The sequence below is a fragment of the Sciurus carolinensis genome, chromosome 5, assembly GCF_902686445.1.
Source record: "Sciurus carolinensis chromosome 5, mSciCar1.2, whole genome shotgun sequence".
NCBI classification, from domain to species: domain Eukaryota; kingdom Metazoa; phylum Chordata; class Mammalia; order Rodentia; family Sciuridae; genus Sciurus; species Sciurus carolinensis.
Window position 1 is genome coordinate 85570242 of NC_062217.1, and position 16293 is coordinate 85586534.

General features: G+C 34.0%; 1 protein-coding gene and 1 pseudogene across 1 annotated transcript in view; both read left to right on the forward strand.

Annotated features, from left to right (window-relative positions):
- Positions 1-16293, forward strand: part of Xpo4 (exportin 4) — a 107472-nt gene that overhangs the window by 42689 nt on the left and 48490 nt on the right. The window contains 2 exon segments of the mRNA XM_047552589.1: positions 4612-4728; positions 5433-5586. Coding sequence (XP_047408545.1) covers positions 4612-4728; positions 5433-5586 — 271 coding nt within the window.
- Positions 3914-4030, forward strand: LOC124986013 (uncharacterized; annotated as a pseudogene).

Consider the following 16293-nt stretch of genomic DNA (forward strand, 5'->3'; position numbering starts at 1 on the left):
TTTATATATATAAAATATATAGTTAGTTTCATTAACACAGTTTACTCATTGCACTTAGAAAATTAATAAACACTAATTTTTTTGTGATCTGGCATAAATAAAGCATTGTTGTGCTAACTTCTTAGAAATCTGATTTGAGCTGGGGAGATAGCTCAGCTGGTAGAGTGCTTGCCTCACAAGCACAAGGCCCTGAGGTCGATCCCCAGTACCATGCAAAAAAAAAAAAAAAAAAAAAAAAATCTGATTTGAACTAATGGTGGTTTTTTTCTGGTCAAATTCCCTGTTAACTTTCTACTGCTTCTCTCAGTCAGCTTTCATCTGATTTCACTGAAATTATTTACAAGAGTATTTGTTTCTGACCTTCCTAAATATTGGAGCCACTATCTCCAATACAATAATACCTAGTTCTTACACTTAAAGTTACAAGGGGATTTAAAACTTTAAGAGGTTATGCACTTAGGATGGCCACTGAGACCTAAATTTCTGAAGCAAGCTGTTAGAAAACTTCTACAAGGGTATGAGAGATGTAAAGCTTCTCTTTTTGGCAGATTTGATGCTTTTTCTCCCTTTCCTCTTTCTCTGTCCCGGGAAGGAGCTATCCTCTGTTCTCCTTTGAGAGCTCATTTTGGTCTCGCTTCCCTAGCTATCTTCATGACAGTACAATGTGAGGGTAGCTTAATTTTAGGGGGATTTAATTGACAAACACTGAAAATGAGTTAACTTTTTTAACTGAGTCTTAGACATTTTGTGATATGTTTAATACCCCTGTAAATAGGGAGAAATACTTGTTGATTTGTGTTGAAATACTTTGCTCTCTTAATGTATAATTAGTGCTTAATTACTTTATCTTTCTCTGATGAATGAATCTCTATTCACTGGGCACCTTTGAATCAGACCTATATAATGTGTAGTGTTTATCATGCTAATCTCATATCCTTACAGGATTTCCAAATTAAGGAGAAATTAAACTACTTAATATCTTTTAATGATGCAAATCTCTTTCTAAATTTTAGTTCTTTGGATGCTGTTAATTTTTACACAGCTAAAAACTATTTCTGCATGCTGCATAATAATTTGTTTTTATGTATTTCTTAAGTCTTTAAGTATATATGTGGATAGAAAACATTTGTTTTTAAAGATTTATCTTTTTCATAAGTGTAATGTGAAAAAAGTAGAATGTAAAATAATATATGTGAATTAATAGCAATGGTATTTAAATAACATGCATTAAGAAATTGGAATGACGATAGGATTATAGGCAATTTTTATTTTTTGTGTGCCTTTCTGAGATGAAGATATATTGTATTATTTTTGTTGGATGAAAAATTTAAGAATGAAAAGTTCTTCTGTTCAGAGAGCTGTCTATAATGAGAACTCATTTTGTTCCTGATTCTCATATATTAAGAATGTACTTTTAGCCAGGTGTAGTGGTGCATGCCTATAATCCCAGTGAGTTTGGAGGCTGAGGCAAGAGAATCGAAAGTTTGAGTCCAGCCTCAGTAATTTAGCGAGGCTCTAAGCAGCTTAGAGAGACCCTGTCTCAAAAAAAAAAATAAATAAATAAAATAAAATAAAATAAAAAGGGCTGGGCATCTGATCTGGCTCAGTGGTTAAGCACCACTGAGTTCAATCCCCAGTATCAGGGGTTGGGGGGAAAGAATTTACTTTTATGGGTGAATTTGCACATCATTAGTGTGAAAGTTTACTCTTTTGGAGGAATCTATTTATTGCTAAAACTTAAAAGCAGTTTCATGCTTTTGGGGGCTCCTTGTTTGTCCAATGAAATTTGTAGTTAAATTTCCTTGTTCTCAGCTGCAGTAACCTCAACAGGTCTTTCACCTGTCTTTGCCTTATCCCTTTCCTCCACTCATTTGTTTCATATCTTGACTATAAACATATGTGTATAATCTTAGGAAATATTTATTTCACATGAAAATAAAGCTTTATTATATATATATATTGAACATGTATTAGAGGTGTTTTACTGAAAATTTTAATATGATCCTAGTTTAAATGTGCCATTTTGTGAAGACATTCAATCTGTAGTTAAGTTGTAAATTACTTGTGGAAAATTATTATGGATTGTTTATTTGTAAGGATGATGGTTTAAGAGTGAACTTTTATGCTTGCCTGTTTTTTCCTATAAGTTGTGCGAATTCTATTTTTTCTTCTTCTTTTTTAGTTGTTGATGGATCTTTATTTAATTTATTTATATGTGATGCTGAGAATCAAACCTAGTACCTCACACATGCTAGGCAAGCAGTCTACCACTGAGCTACAACCCCAGCCCCTATGAATTATTTTTTCAATAAATTATCTCAGTTGAGATTCTCTTAAACATTTAGCTACCTGTTCACAAGACTCTTTTCACTGAATTCTTATTTAGAAAGTTTAGGTGAAAATCTAAGACTAAGACTTATAAAAATATAGAATAGTATAAAATATATTCAGAATCACAGGATATTGAAATTCATTTTTTAGATCTTTATGATTTAGTTTTCCTTTGAATTTTAGTAATTCGATTTAGTGTGCCTATTTATTGTATTTTATACCTATTTTTCTAGCTATATTTAAAGATTCATGTTTGCAATTGATCTGATATCATTTAAATGTGTCTCTGAAGTGTCAATTGCTCTCTTTAATTATTAATCTCCATTTTAAAAGAAAAAAATTATAATTGTTAACTCAAAAACAAAGTTATTGGGAGAAAATCTGCCATTGGGTCCCCTCTTGCACTGTAAGAGTTCTGTTCCCGTTTCTATTCTTCAACAAATTCTACTCTTAGAAAAAACAAAACAGAAAACAAAGTTACCTTACTTGATAAGTTTCTAAAGTTCCCCCAAATTGTAAAATGACATGTGATAAACAGTTTTTCTATGAGAGGGTTTTGTGCTTGATTTCTCAGACCTCAGTTCTTTTTAGGGCCATGCAAAAGCAGTTAACAGCCACTCTTGAAGATTTGGGGAGGTGGGAACCATTTATATTAAAATAAATATATACTTTAAAGTAAAATCTACAAAGTGTGAGGGTCTGCATGTTCATGGCCCTGGGTTCCATCCCAAGCAAGGGTCGTTGGTTGGGGGCGGGGCGGGGGGTTCCACACAAAAACATCTGCGAAACACCTCAGTGTTTTGTTTTCTGTTTGTTTAGTGTTTGTGTATGTGTGTGTGTGTGTGTATGTAAGATAAACCAGAAGCATTTAGAGATGCTTCTACAATTTATCATTGTAGAAGGCACTGTAAATTCCCCAGAGAATTTACAGTTATTTCCTGGTGTAGAAAATTCTGGGAAATCACTTCAATATATGGAGTTGTGTGCCTGCCACAACATATTAGTTATATCGTCATGCTTATTTTGGTTGAGATTAAGAGGTGAATAGGAATTTCTTTTTTGTTTTTATATTTTTAAAGGAAAATTTCAGATGTATACAAAAAATAGATAAGCACTGTGTTAGTCACCCATATAATCATCACTCACCTTCAACAAATATCAACTCTTTCCAATCTTTAGAAATTTAATTTTATATATATTTGCTAAGATTTGCCAAGATAAGCATCTGTAAGGTCAAGGTACTAACATCAGAAGCATTTCTGAACAAAGATGCTGCGTGCAGTTGGTGGGTGCGTCTGACTGTGTTCAGCTGTTGTATAAGCTTGCAAAAATAGTTTCATCTTGACTTTAATCTTTCGGTTGTTCTGAGGTAGGGAGCATATTTCTGTTTAATTCCTGGAAGCATGCCAAAAATAATTCATATTGTTATCTCCATCTTTGGCACCTTGATTCTAAATAGTCTATGAATAAAAGTAATGAGTTGATATTCTGAGCCTATTAGAACCAGAGAGAAGAAAATCCTCATTTTTTATTTTTAAACCTCTTGGGTACTACCTTTTGATATTGTAGAGACTTAAGTCAGTTTTAGTACCCTCCTCACTAGCACTACACTGAAATTGGAATGAATACAGAGAAAAGAAAGATTTACATGGCCCCTGCAAAGGATGACATGCAAATTTGTGAAGTGTTCCATTTTTTGGAGAATGAAATTGACCAAATTATCTTCATGCTACACATGTATCACAGTGTCTCACACTATTATGTATAATTATAATGTGTCAATTAAAAATTAATTTTAAAAATCTGTTTCACCTTTCATCTGTTTTGGGATACGTTTTACAACTCTCAGAACATAGAGTCACACAGACCTGGGTTCAAATCTCAGCTGGCCTTAGGTAATTATTTACCAGTCTCAGTTATTTCAGTTGTAAAATTGTATCTGGTCTGTTGTGCAAATTGGATAAAATAATGCATTCAACATTGATTATTTTAAAATATCACTTGAATTCTGTGATTAAGTAGGAGTGTGTCCTAAGTTCAAGGCATAAATGGATTTGTACAGCTGGAATAGACAAGTATTATTAAAATACCAGGCCACCTAGAAAGGAGATCTAATCTTTATTTTGCCCTATCTAATTTTCTGACTGATAGCTGTAAAATCTGAAGATGTAATGAGTAATCTAAAGATTGGAAAATGTTGTATTATTTTTGAATAAATATTGTATTGAAACAAAGCATTGAAAAAAATAATACCTTAAAATTATTTTTTATCAAATACAGCAAACGCTGGCCTGTTCTATTTTAACTGCACTATTGAGTGAATTCTCAAGTTCAAGTAAAACTAGCAACATTGGACTGAGTATGGAATTCCATGGTAACTGCAAAAGAGTATTTCAGGTATTAGCATTTTTGTTCTGTATTTTAATTATTGGACTGTTTTTACTTGTTTGTTCCTAGTGGATGAGAACATTCCTGTAGTTGAATGATTGCTTGTACCCAAGGATTTGTGTTGTTATTTCATAGAATAGTGAAATGATAAGTTTGGGGAATGTAGTTGACAGTTTTAAAAATTACTTTTTTAGTCTTGAAACAAAACAAGAGAATACTACTATAAAAATCCCTTAGTTTGTTATTTTCTTACTGTGTTTAGATATAACTGATTCAATTGATGGATTCTCTTGCCCTTAAAAATAGGACTGGCAGCATGCCAAAGAGGGCCATGTATTTAAAATGTTATTGCAGATGGTGTGGGCTCTTTGTCTCTCTTGTACGTATTGTTTGGCTCTGGAGTAAAGTTATGTGAAGGCATTGGCTTAAATCCTAGGGCTCTGCACTATAGCAACTGACTCCAGCTCTGCAGTAGTTGTCAAAGACTCCTCTCTATGAAGTAGCATTTATATTACAGTAAATGGTATCACTTGAAAACATACTGTGATGTAAAAATTCTGAGTAGAGTCCTCAAGATGGAAAATGTACTTAAGGAAATTGTGTTTTCCAGTGGAAATTTTAAGGTTCTTATTTGTTCTATTTTGTGGTTCTAAAAGGGAATGCATTTTAAATAAGTTTTAGATACAAACGTGCTTGTGATTTATTGATGATAGGAAGAAGACCTTCGTCAGATCTTCATGTTAACTGTTGAAGTTCTGCAGGAGTTCAGCAGGCGGGAAAATCTCAATGCACAGATGTCTTCAGTGTTTCAACGTTACCTTGCACTCGCCAATCAAGTCTTGAGCTGGAACTTTCTTCCTCCAAATTATATCCTTTTAATGATTGAACATTTTTTTTTTTTTTTGGCAGCAATTTTCATGGATGACTTAATTATGGCTCAGTCATTTGTCTGCAGGTTTATGAAATGTGATGTTGAAAGAAAAGTTTATTTTTCTTTAAGAAATGAAATTTAAATTTGTTAAATTTTATTTACTTTTTTATAGAAGAGAGTGGGATACATGGAAACATTTGGTGATTAACGGGGCTATTGCTAACTTAGGAGGAGCAGTTTTTTTGAGAATGAAAAGGGAAAAGGTGGTAAATGCATTTTTATTAAGAAACAGAACCACTTCCTCCTTGTATATGTAATTATATTGGATTTTAAGTCTAGTTTGGATAACTTTGTGGATATTGTTCAAGTATAGATAATAAGTTAGTAATATGTTTATTCTTCAAAGACCTAACCAATAGAAAAAGATGAACATTTCATATTTGGGAAATACTTTATAATACAAAATAAGTTCAAATGTGTCATAGGTACATACATCTGCTTTTTAAAATCAGTTTCTAAAGTAGAGAAATTTGTATTTTAGAAAGCAGTTTATTAAAGTTTACAATTTTCTATTCTAGAACATCTGCTGCCTTTCGATAGACTGAAGCAGTACTGGGGCTACCCATTTGTAGCATAATTAAGTCAGATAGAACTGGGTTTAAGTCTCATCTGATGTTAGGCAAATACTGGACCGTTCTGAATCTTAATTTTTCTCAATGTAAAACGAAGATACGGATTGTTGTGTGGTTTAAAGGAAACAATATATTTAAAACATCCAGGATTAGGTACTGTTTACATCGCATCTTGAATAAAATAGTTCATTGTATAACTGACTAGCTATGTGTGCCATGATTCTTCTTCTCGATCTAGTACACTTTTTATGTTACAGAAAATTAACACATCCTAATCTAGATATCTTTAATTAGGCCTTTCTGAGGGGTCTGGGGCTGGGGTTCTATTTAGGAGAAAAAGTCTGGTCTTAAGCAAATAGATAGTGAGTCATATCAGAGATTTTTGGATGAGACTCTTTATTCTAACAGAGCCAGGAGCTACTACATTCTTGTACACAGAAGTTTAACAAATTGAGACTGCAAAACTGCGATTTGAAGGCATGTGGTGGGTCATAACCTTTTCTTCTAATTTTCAAATTACAGTATGTTTGTAGTAGAAAACTAACTGAAAGGTGGTATGGGGTCAAGTGTCTGTGACTCCTCCCACTGAGTTACGGATAGTTTGTAGTGATTGTTTTGAGGAGTGAGGCTTACACTGAGTTTAATCTCTTTCTCCTTTGTCCCTATTCTTTCATCATTTTTCTCCTAATAACCAATTTTATATTTTCAGTACATTTCTTTTCAAACGGCAAATATTTTCTTAGCCTTGCTTTAAAAAAAAAAATTGTCTTTGAGTGTTGCATATTTATTTTTGCTCCAGATTATGTTTAGTTTTGTTTTTGAAAGATGTTAAATCAGACTTTGGTTTTAGGTTTAGGAATCATTGTAACGGAATCTTGAAATGTGGGGAAGAGAGATTATACTCCCTGCTCTAGTTTTTCTTTGGAAAGAAAAAATAGAATTGAAAAACCTTGGTTATATTTTTAAAGTATCAGGCTAGATGGAGCTATCAAAATATTAATTATATATGTAGGGAAATCAACAAAAGTTGCGTTGCAGATATTGTAACCAATTTGAAAGTGTCTTTCTTAGAGAAATATAATATTTTATAAAGTCCTTTGATAAAACTTTGGAAAACCTGTCATCTGAAAATGATAAACACTATTGCAGTATTGCCGAAGGAGTAATTCCTTATTTAAAGAAAGTATATCTTGATCTTGAGGATGTTCTTCTACTGGCTTATGAGTGAATACTTATGTGACCATAAGTTCCATTTGTTGGCAAACTGAACTACAGCCAGGTGTTTCTTCCTTTGAGTGGATTAGCTTTAAGCATAGGAGAAAGAACTTGGTGATGGCTTTAAACTGAGCTACCGCTTTACAACTAATTAGGGAAATCATTATCAAGGAACCCAATTTGGACTAATACCTAATTTTAGAAATTACCTGGAGATCACCCATTTGATCATTAAGGAAAGTTGAATAATTATTTAGTTTTTGTTCCATGAAGAGGGTCTAAGATTGAAATGTAGAAAAAAATGGGTTAGTTGATTTTTTAAGTGGTGATTTATCTTTTAGGGTAGACAAATGAATAGTGTAAGAAGCCTTGTAAAATGTGTGTGTATATTTTGTGTCAAATATATTTGATCATTTAAAATAGTATCATTAATTGAAGCTGTTGTAAATTGTCTGTATAAATCCCTCTTCATAATTTTTTGTTAGTGCCTTCTTTTTTTGTATCTTTACTTTGACGTAATTTGAAGGATAAAGAATCATTCTGAGAACTCCCATTTTTGTCAGTTGTTAACATTTTATTCCATTTATTTTCTCAGTGCACACAAGTGTACATTTTTTATGTATGTATATGTATATATTTCAACATACCTTTATTTTTTCTTGGAACCATTTAAGAGAAATTGCAGATATTATACCTAGTTACCTGTGAATATCTCACTGTATGTTTTCCTGTGATCATGAATTTTTTTTTTTTTTTGTAGTGCTGGGGATTGAACCCAGGGCCTTGTGCTTGTGAGGCAAGCACTCTACCAACTGAGCTATCTCCCCAGCCCCCATCATGAAGTTTTGAAGGGACTGGTGGTGTGGCTCAGTGGTAGAGTGCATGCCTGGCATGTGCAAGGCTCTGGATTTAATCCCCAGCACCTCAACAAAATTATTTTGAAATTGCACTATTGTAAGAAGTTATGAGATGTCTTCCAAAATCATAGTGCAGTTTTCAATATAAGGAATTTTAACATTGATAAAATGTCATTATCTGATTTACATTCTGTGTTCAATTTTTGTCTTTTGTTTCAATAGACATTTGCCTTTTCAGGACATTTTAAGTAAATAGAATCTTATAATATGGTCTTGGTCTTTGGCTTCTTTAACTTAGTGTAATGTTTTCAAGTTCATCCATATTGTATATTCTCATCAAAGATATAGCTTACTCTTAGACATGGTATGCATCTTTAATTATTATTCTGTTCCTCTTTATTACCAATATAGTGGTTCATTTGGGGAATACCACATTTGTGTTTATTATTCATCAGTTGATAGTTGGGTTGTTTCCACTTTTTTGACTATTACAAATAATATTGCTTCTGGTTTCATTTGAGTACCCCTCTAATCCCAGCTCCTCTGGAGAATGAGACTTGAGCCCAGAAGTTTCATGCCAACCTGGGTAACCCTGTTTCTTTAGCACACATACAAACAAAAATAATGCTGCTATGAGTATTCATGTATAATCTTCTTGTGAACTTATGTTTTTATTTCTTCTCTATATATCAAGGAGTGGAATTGTTGGGTCATATGATAATTCTTTTTTTTTTTTTTTTCCTTTTCCTGCTGTGCTGGGGATTGAACCCCGGGCCTTGTGCTTGGAAGGCAAGCACTCTACCAAGTGAGCTTTATCCCCAGCCCCATATGATAACTCTGTGTTTGAATAATGGCCAAGCTGTTTTTCAAAGTCCTTGTGCTATTTTACATTCCCATTCCCAGGTGCATTGTATGAGACTACTAATTTCTCCACATCCTAACCAATTCTTGTTATCTTTGTTTTTGTTAACAGCTATCCTAGTGGGTGTGAAGTGGTAGCTCATTATAGTTTTGATTTGCATTATTCTAAGATAAATGAGGTTGAGCATCCTTTCATATGGTTATTAATCATTTGTATATCTTTGGAGAAACATCTGTTTAGGCCCTTGTTCATTTTTTATTTGTTTTATTGGTATTTAAAAATTAAGTTACAGGAGTTCCTTTATAATCTAGATATGTCTAGATAAGTCTGTTAGCAGATTTGTGATTTTCAAATATTTTCCATTTTGTGGATTGTCTTCTTACTTTTGAATGGTGTTCTTTGAAGCCCAGAAATTTTTAGTTATATTTACCTAATTTTTAAATTTGTTGCCATAAATCAGAAACCATTGCCTTGTTTATAGTCATAAAGATTCGTATTTATGTTTTCTTTTTTCTTTTAAGATTTTTTTAATTGTAGATAGAATGTCTTTTTTTTTCTATTTATTTATTTTTATGTGGTGCTGAGAATTGAACCCAGTCATTGCCTCACAAATGCTAGGCAGGCATTGTACCACTGAGTCACAAACCCAGTCCTTATGCTTTCTTCTGTGACAGACTTCTCACTTAAGTCTTCGATCTATTTTGAGTTAACTTTTTTTTTTTTTTTTTTTTTTGCGGTGCTGGGGATTGAACCCAGGGCCTTGTGCTTGCAAAGCAAGCACTCTACCAACTGAGCTATATCCCCAGCCCCTTGAGTTAACTTTTATTTGTGGTGTGAGATAGTAATTAACTTCATTTTTTGCATATGGATATTCAAGTTTTTCAGCAGATAACTGACTTTTTAAAAAAATATTTTGTAGTTGTAGATGGACACAATATATTTATTTTTTAAATTTATTTTTATGTGGTACTAAGGATCAAATCCAGTGCCTCACACATGCCAGGCAGGCACCCTACCACTGTAGGAGAATAATACCTGAGACAATGCCATGTTGGCAGCTGTCTCTGGTAATATATGTAATATATGTAATATATTTAACTTATAATATGTTAAAATGTAACTTAGTTGCCTTAACATTAGTTTTCAATTTGAAATGCAAATGGATCAGTACAAGAGTTAATTTTTTGAATCATTGGTCTATGTAATTAAAAATGCTTGTTCAACCTATCTTTTTATATTTAGTAGGAATTGCATAGTATTTGTTGGTGAATAAAATAATTTGACTACAAAATAATTTGTATATTAGATTGTGTGGAAGGAAATTGAGGCCTTAGCTAAAGATTTTGGAAATTTTTGTTAGAGAAGTAGTACATAAGTTGTGACAAAATGTCATGGGGAAAACCAATTGAAGCTGAGTTGGGCAATGGAGCTGGGATATGCAGAGAGATAGTAACAAAAGAATGTAAGGATTAAATAATTTAGATATTAATGTTTAAGGGCATTAATGCTGTCATATTTAAAATTTTGTTTTATGATGATCTTAGGCAAGATTTATGTAGATACAAAATTTTACAAAAGATATCACAGTTCTATAGTAGTGGTTTTCAGTTAGGGGACATGTTGCCCAGTTGGGACATTTGGCAGTGTCTGGAGACAAGTTTGCTTGCTCTAACTGGGAGAGTGCGATGGGCAGTTAGTGGATAGAGGACAGGGATATTGCTAAACATGCCAAGATATATAGAACAACCTTATAACAAGCAATTATTGGTTCTGAAAAGTCAATATTCATCAACACCAAAACTTATACAATAAGCAGTATTTTTCATAATGGGCAAAAAGTAGAAACAACCCTAATGTTCATTGACTGATTAATGGATAAATAAAAAGCAGCAAATGTTAGTACAAAAAGACCAGGCCCTTGGAACCACTTTCCTGGTAGAAAATGAGCCACCGAGCAAAGAAAGGGACTGGGTAAGTTTATATAGGTTATTTTGAGGGGTGGTCTAGTGAATATATAGTTTACTTGGATATGCAAACTTTTGGTTAGGGTCTGTGGGTGTTTGAAGAGAGTTTACTTTGCAGGAGATTAACACCTCCCATAGACTGCTTCCTTTAAGGGTGGTAAAACACCTCCTCCCTGTCTGCATCTGGCCTGGTGCCTGGAAAACATTTGTCCTGGGAGATGAAGGCTGTCAGTACATGGCCTCCATTTTCACTCCCTTTTCCCTGGTCTCATTATCTTGGGGATTTTTTTTATTCTCCATATCCATTAGCAAACACATAAAGTGGAATATTGTTTGTCAGTTAAAAGGAATGAAAGAAATACTGATATGTGAAACGAGGTGAGTAAACTTTGAGAACATTTTACTGAGTAAAAGAAGCCATTCACAAAAGATCCCACATTGTCTCTGCATTTATATGAAAAGTTTAGAACAAGTAAATCAGAGACAAATCATTGATTATATAGAATGGGGCATTTGGGAGGACCAGGTAATGAAAATGTTTTAAAATTAGATTGTGGCTCTGAATATAGTAAACCATGAATTTAATAAATCACTGAGTTGTATGCTTAGTGAGAAAATGTGAATTATATCTTAGTGAAGCCGTTCAAATTATCTCTTGAGCCTTCATTATCCTTCATGCTGCTGTGCAGGTCAGCTGCCTCCTGTCAGTAGAATTATATTATAGAGAGGGTTAGGGTTAGGGTTAAGGTTAGGTTCTTATGAGTCATGCCTGTGATGGGGATACTGAAGCTAAAGGAGTGGTAGAGGTCATCCAAAAAGAAAGAGGAGCAGTGTCAGGACCCTTGGTGCAATAGTAGTTAGAAAGCAGGAAGAATCAAAGAGATGGAGAAGGCAAGTTAACACAAGTGGAGGGGAGAACCAGACAAGGAGAGTTTGGGAAGCAGAGATGAGAATTACAAAGAATAAAGGTGGTCATCTGTTACTGAAGGGTAAATTGGAGATTGTTTGCAGTCTCCATTAGATATTAGTCAGGCATAGTTGATCATAGGGAGATCTGTTTATGTAAGTGATGGGTGCAAAAGCCATACGTTTGATTTGAGTAGTGATTGGTAATCAAATAGAGAATGAAGTGTAAGATATTTCATAGAGCATCAGCTGTGATGGCTGGAGAGAGTGATAGTTTGGACCAAGGGAATATTATGTTTTGTGTTTTAAGTGTTGGAGAGATTAAAATATTTCCCAAGGGGAGAAGTCAGGATTTAGGAAGAAAAATGTGATATTGTAGTGTTGCCAATGATGTGGGTATTGAGATAGCCCAGGCTCACTTGAGGTAGTGAGGAAGGTAAGAAGCAATGTGTTGGTACGTGTTGCATACCTTGATGACCCATGTCTTTAAACCATTAAATGCTAATTTGATCAGCTTTGTCTAGGTTTATTCATAAGTGGAGGAATGAAATGTAGAAATCACTTGGTCCAGTCATTGGGAGGAAATATTGGGAAACAACAGTTCCTTTCATTTGTCAGGCATAGTTGACTGTGCTGAACTTAACCTACATAACTTTTCAAAAACATATTTTAATTTTGTAGTTCTTGTACTTGTTTGGTGTTCTGTGTCCCTCTTCCCTTGCCTGTGATATGACCTGTACTACCCATAGTTACTTATGCTGCTGTATCACATTGTAATTACTGTAACTACCACAGATGAGAAGGTCCTTGAAATATAAAAGGAAATGAAACTGCTTTTCTGAAATTGAACTGCAACTGGTCAGAGGGAAGAGAAAGGAACATCTTCTGAGGTGTTTGATACTGCTAGAGCTGTGATAATGCAGTTTTATTTTCTCTTTACAAGCTCACAGACTTTTCACTTATTATTTTATTTAGTTTGAAATCCTGTAAGAGCAGGAAAGAATGGTAGAAAAAAGTATAGCCAGGTCAAATGGTGATTCCATTCCTAGTTTTTTGAGGAATCTCCATACTGCTTTCCAGAGTCGTTGCATCAATTTGGAGTTCCACCAGCCGTGTATGAGTGTTCCCTTTTCCCCACATCCTCACCAACATTTATAGTTACTTGTATTCCTGATAATTGCCATTCTGACGAGTGAGATGGAATCTCAGTGTATTTTTTATTTTATTTTTTTTTTACATATATTTTTAGTTGTTGATGGACCTTCATGTATATGTGGTGCCGAGAATCAAACCCAGTGCCTCCACATGCTAGGTAAGTGCTCTACCATTGAGCCACAACTCCAGCCCATCAGTGTAGTTTTAATTTGCATTTTTCTAATTGCTAGAGATGTTGAAATTTTTTCATGTATTTGTTGACCATTTGTATTTCTTGTGAAGTGTCTGTTCAGTTCCTTTGCCCATTTATTGATTGGGTTGTTTGGTTTTTGGGTTAAGTTTTTTGAATTCTTTATATATCCTGGAGATTATTATATTCTGAATGCTGTCTTCAAAAAGTGTAAAAAAAACTCAAATGCCCATCAGCAGATGAACAGACAAAAAATAAAAAACGGTGTATCACACAATAGATTATTTGGGAACAAAGTAGAGGACTGGGGCTGTAGCTCAGTGGTAGAGCACTTGCCTAGCAGTGCCTGGAGATTGCTCTGAGGTGCAGTTGGCAAAGTTTTTCTCCCATTCTGTAGGCTCTCCACGTTCTTGATTGTTTCTTATGATGTGAAGAAGCTTTTTTTAGTTTGAATTCATCTCATTTATTGATTCTTGATTTTACTTGCACTTTAGGAGTCTTGTTGAGGAATTTAGTTCCTAAGCCTATAAGAGAGTTAATGTAGCCTTTTGAACCCTTAATCTTAGATTCTGCATTTTTAAAGTTCATTTAAGATTAGTAAATGTTCCTCATTATATATCAGTTTTATCTTCACAGCAGAGTAAAGTCAGAATTGTCATATACAGTATATCTTGATCAAGATTTTAAACTCTTAAGTCAACTAAAATGTGTATTTGAGGCATTATATCTATCTCTTTTTATTCTTTTTTTTTTTAAGTTGTAAATGAACACAATGCCTTTATTTTATTTATTTATTTTATGTGGTGCTGAGGATCAAACCCAGTGCCTTACACATGCTAGGCAAGTACTCTACCACTGAACTACAGCCCCAGTCCTTTATTTTGTTCCCAAATAATCTATCGTGTGATACACCGTTTTTTATTTTTTGTCTGTTCATCTGCTGATGGGCATTTGAGTTTTTTTTACACTTTTTGAAGACAGCATTCAGAATATAATAATGCTGCTGTGAATATTCACTTATAAGTTTTTGCATGGATATGTGTTCTCATTTCTGTTGGGTAAATACCTAGAAGTAGAATTGCTGGGTTGTATGGTAACTACACATTTATTTATTTGGAACAAGTTCTGGGCTGTTTTTCACAATAGCTGTACCATTTTACATTATTTTTGTAGCGTATGAGAATTCCAGTTTGTGTCCTCACAAGTAGTTTTAACTATCCTACTGGGTATGAAGTGGTATTCTCATTGTGGCTTTTATTTGCATTACGCTGGTGGTAAGTGCTAATGAACTTTTCATGTGGTTGTTGACCATTTATTTATCTTCAGAGAACTGTATATTCAGATTTTTTTGTCCAGTTTTAATTAAGTTGACTTTGTAAAATTATTGAATTGTGATGCCCTTGAGTTCCAGGAGTCTGGGTAACCTCAGGAAAAGCCACGCTTTCCTAAGAATGTTTCAGAAAATTTTACGTGGACCGTGGACATTTTGTAGATTCTGTAGGTTTCTGGTACTTGGAGCAAAAATCCCGTCATAGCTGTAGGCTATTAAGTCTTAAGGAAGTTGCAGGAAGTGGGAGAAGAGACCTTCAGAGAAGACATGGCTTACAGAGAAGAGAATATAGAGGATACAAACAGTGCTTAGAATAAGCCAGTAGAATAAACAAGGCTCTGGAACAGCTAGTTTGATCCTAGTTTACTTAGTGCATTCATAGATTTAAGACAGGACTGTTAATTTGGTTGAGCCGGAAGTGAAAATGCTCTTGTGACTTTTCTTTTGGAAATTCACCATCTAATTCAAAATTCACCACTGAGGGACAGTTTTGAATGTTCAATAGGAAAACTATTCCACCTTCCTAGCCTCCTCTAAACTTGAGATGTCAGCCACTAAGTAAAAAATCAGAAGCTCTGGTATGCTATTTATATCATTGGTGGGAGATGGTTCCCAGAAAGTTGTTGATTAGTTTTGAAACCCTCTTTTAGGATCAATTGGGAAAGTCAGTCAGTGCATGAATTTTGTGGTTGGACTTTTGAAACTAAGTGAATTTAATTTTTGTTTTCTTTTAAAGGGAAAGATTATACCTTTAATTAAAATGTTTTGCAAGCCCCAAAACATCTGTGAAGTTGGTTTTGAGGGTGTGAATAATGAGCTTATGTGGCATAATTTGCTGAGCTTCTGGTCTTTCTTACACTACTTATCAATATCCAGAAGTTGAAAGGCAAAACTTTTTCATGGTGTATCCTATCCCTCTTACTGTTGCTTGTGATAGTGGCAATGCAGTAGTCATCAGTGGCATAGAATGTTCCCTATGGAGATTGGCCCCACTGTGCCTCATACCATAGGATATAAACACATCTTATGTTTTTACTATGTTAAGAGTAGTTTCTTACTTGTCCTTCATGTGCTACAAAAATTAAGTGCACAGGGTGCAGCCACTGAAATTAGGAATTGGGATGTCAGAAGTGCATGTTTTTTAGAAACAAATTGTTTTCTCTGAGGAAAAATGTATTATGTTTAAATCTTTAATATTAGTCATCCTAAGTATACTATTTAAATGAGCTCAGCTACTATCTTCTATTTCTTTCCAGGCATGGCTCACTTCTAATCACTGGAAATGATGTGACTCAATATATTATGTAAATGTTCATTTTTTAAAAATCATTGCATTCAATTTTTAATGTTGAGAATAATGGGGAGTGGGGCTGAGGTTGTGACTCAGTGGTAGAGTGCTTGCCTGGCACGTGTGAGGCACTGGGTTCTATTCTCAGCACCACATAAAAATAAATAAAGTTATTGTGTCTATCTACAACTAAAAAAAAAAAAGGGAAGTGTTTATTATATGACTCCTAACAATGCTCCTTCATTTTGTTACTTCTAGAAAGAGGATGAACTCAAAAGATTTTGATGACTAGAAAAAATACTGA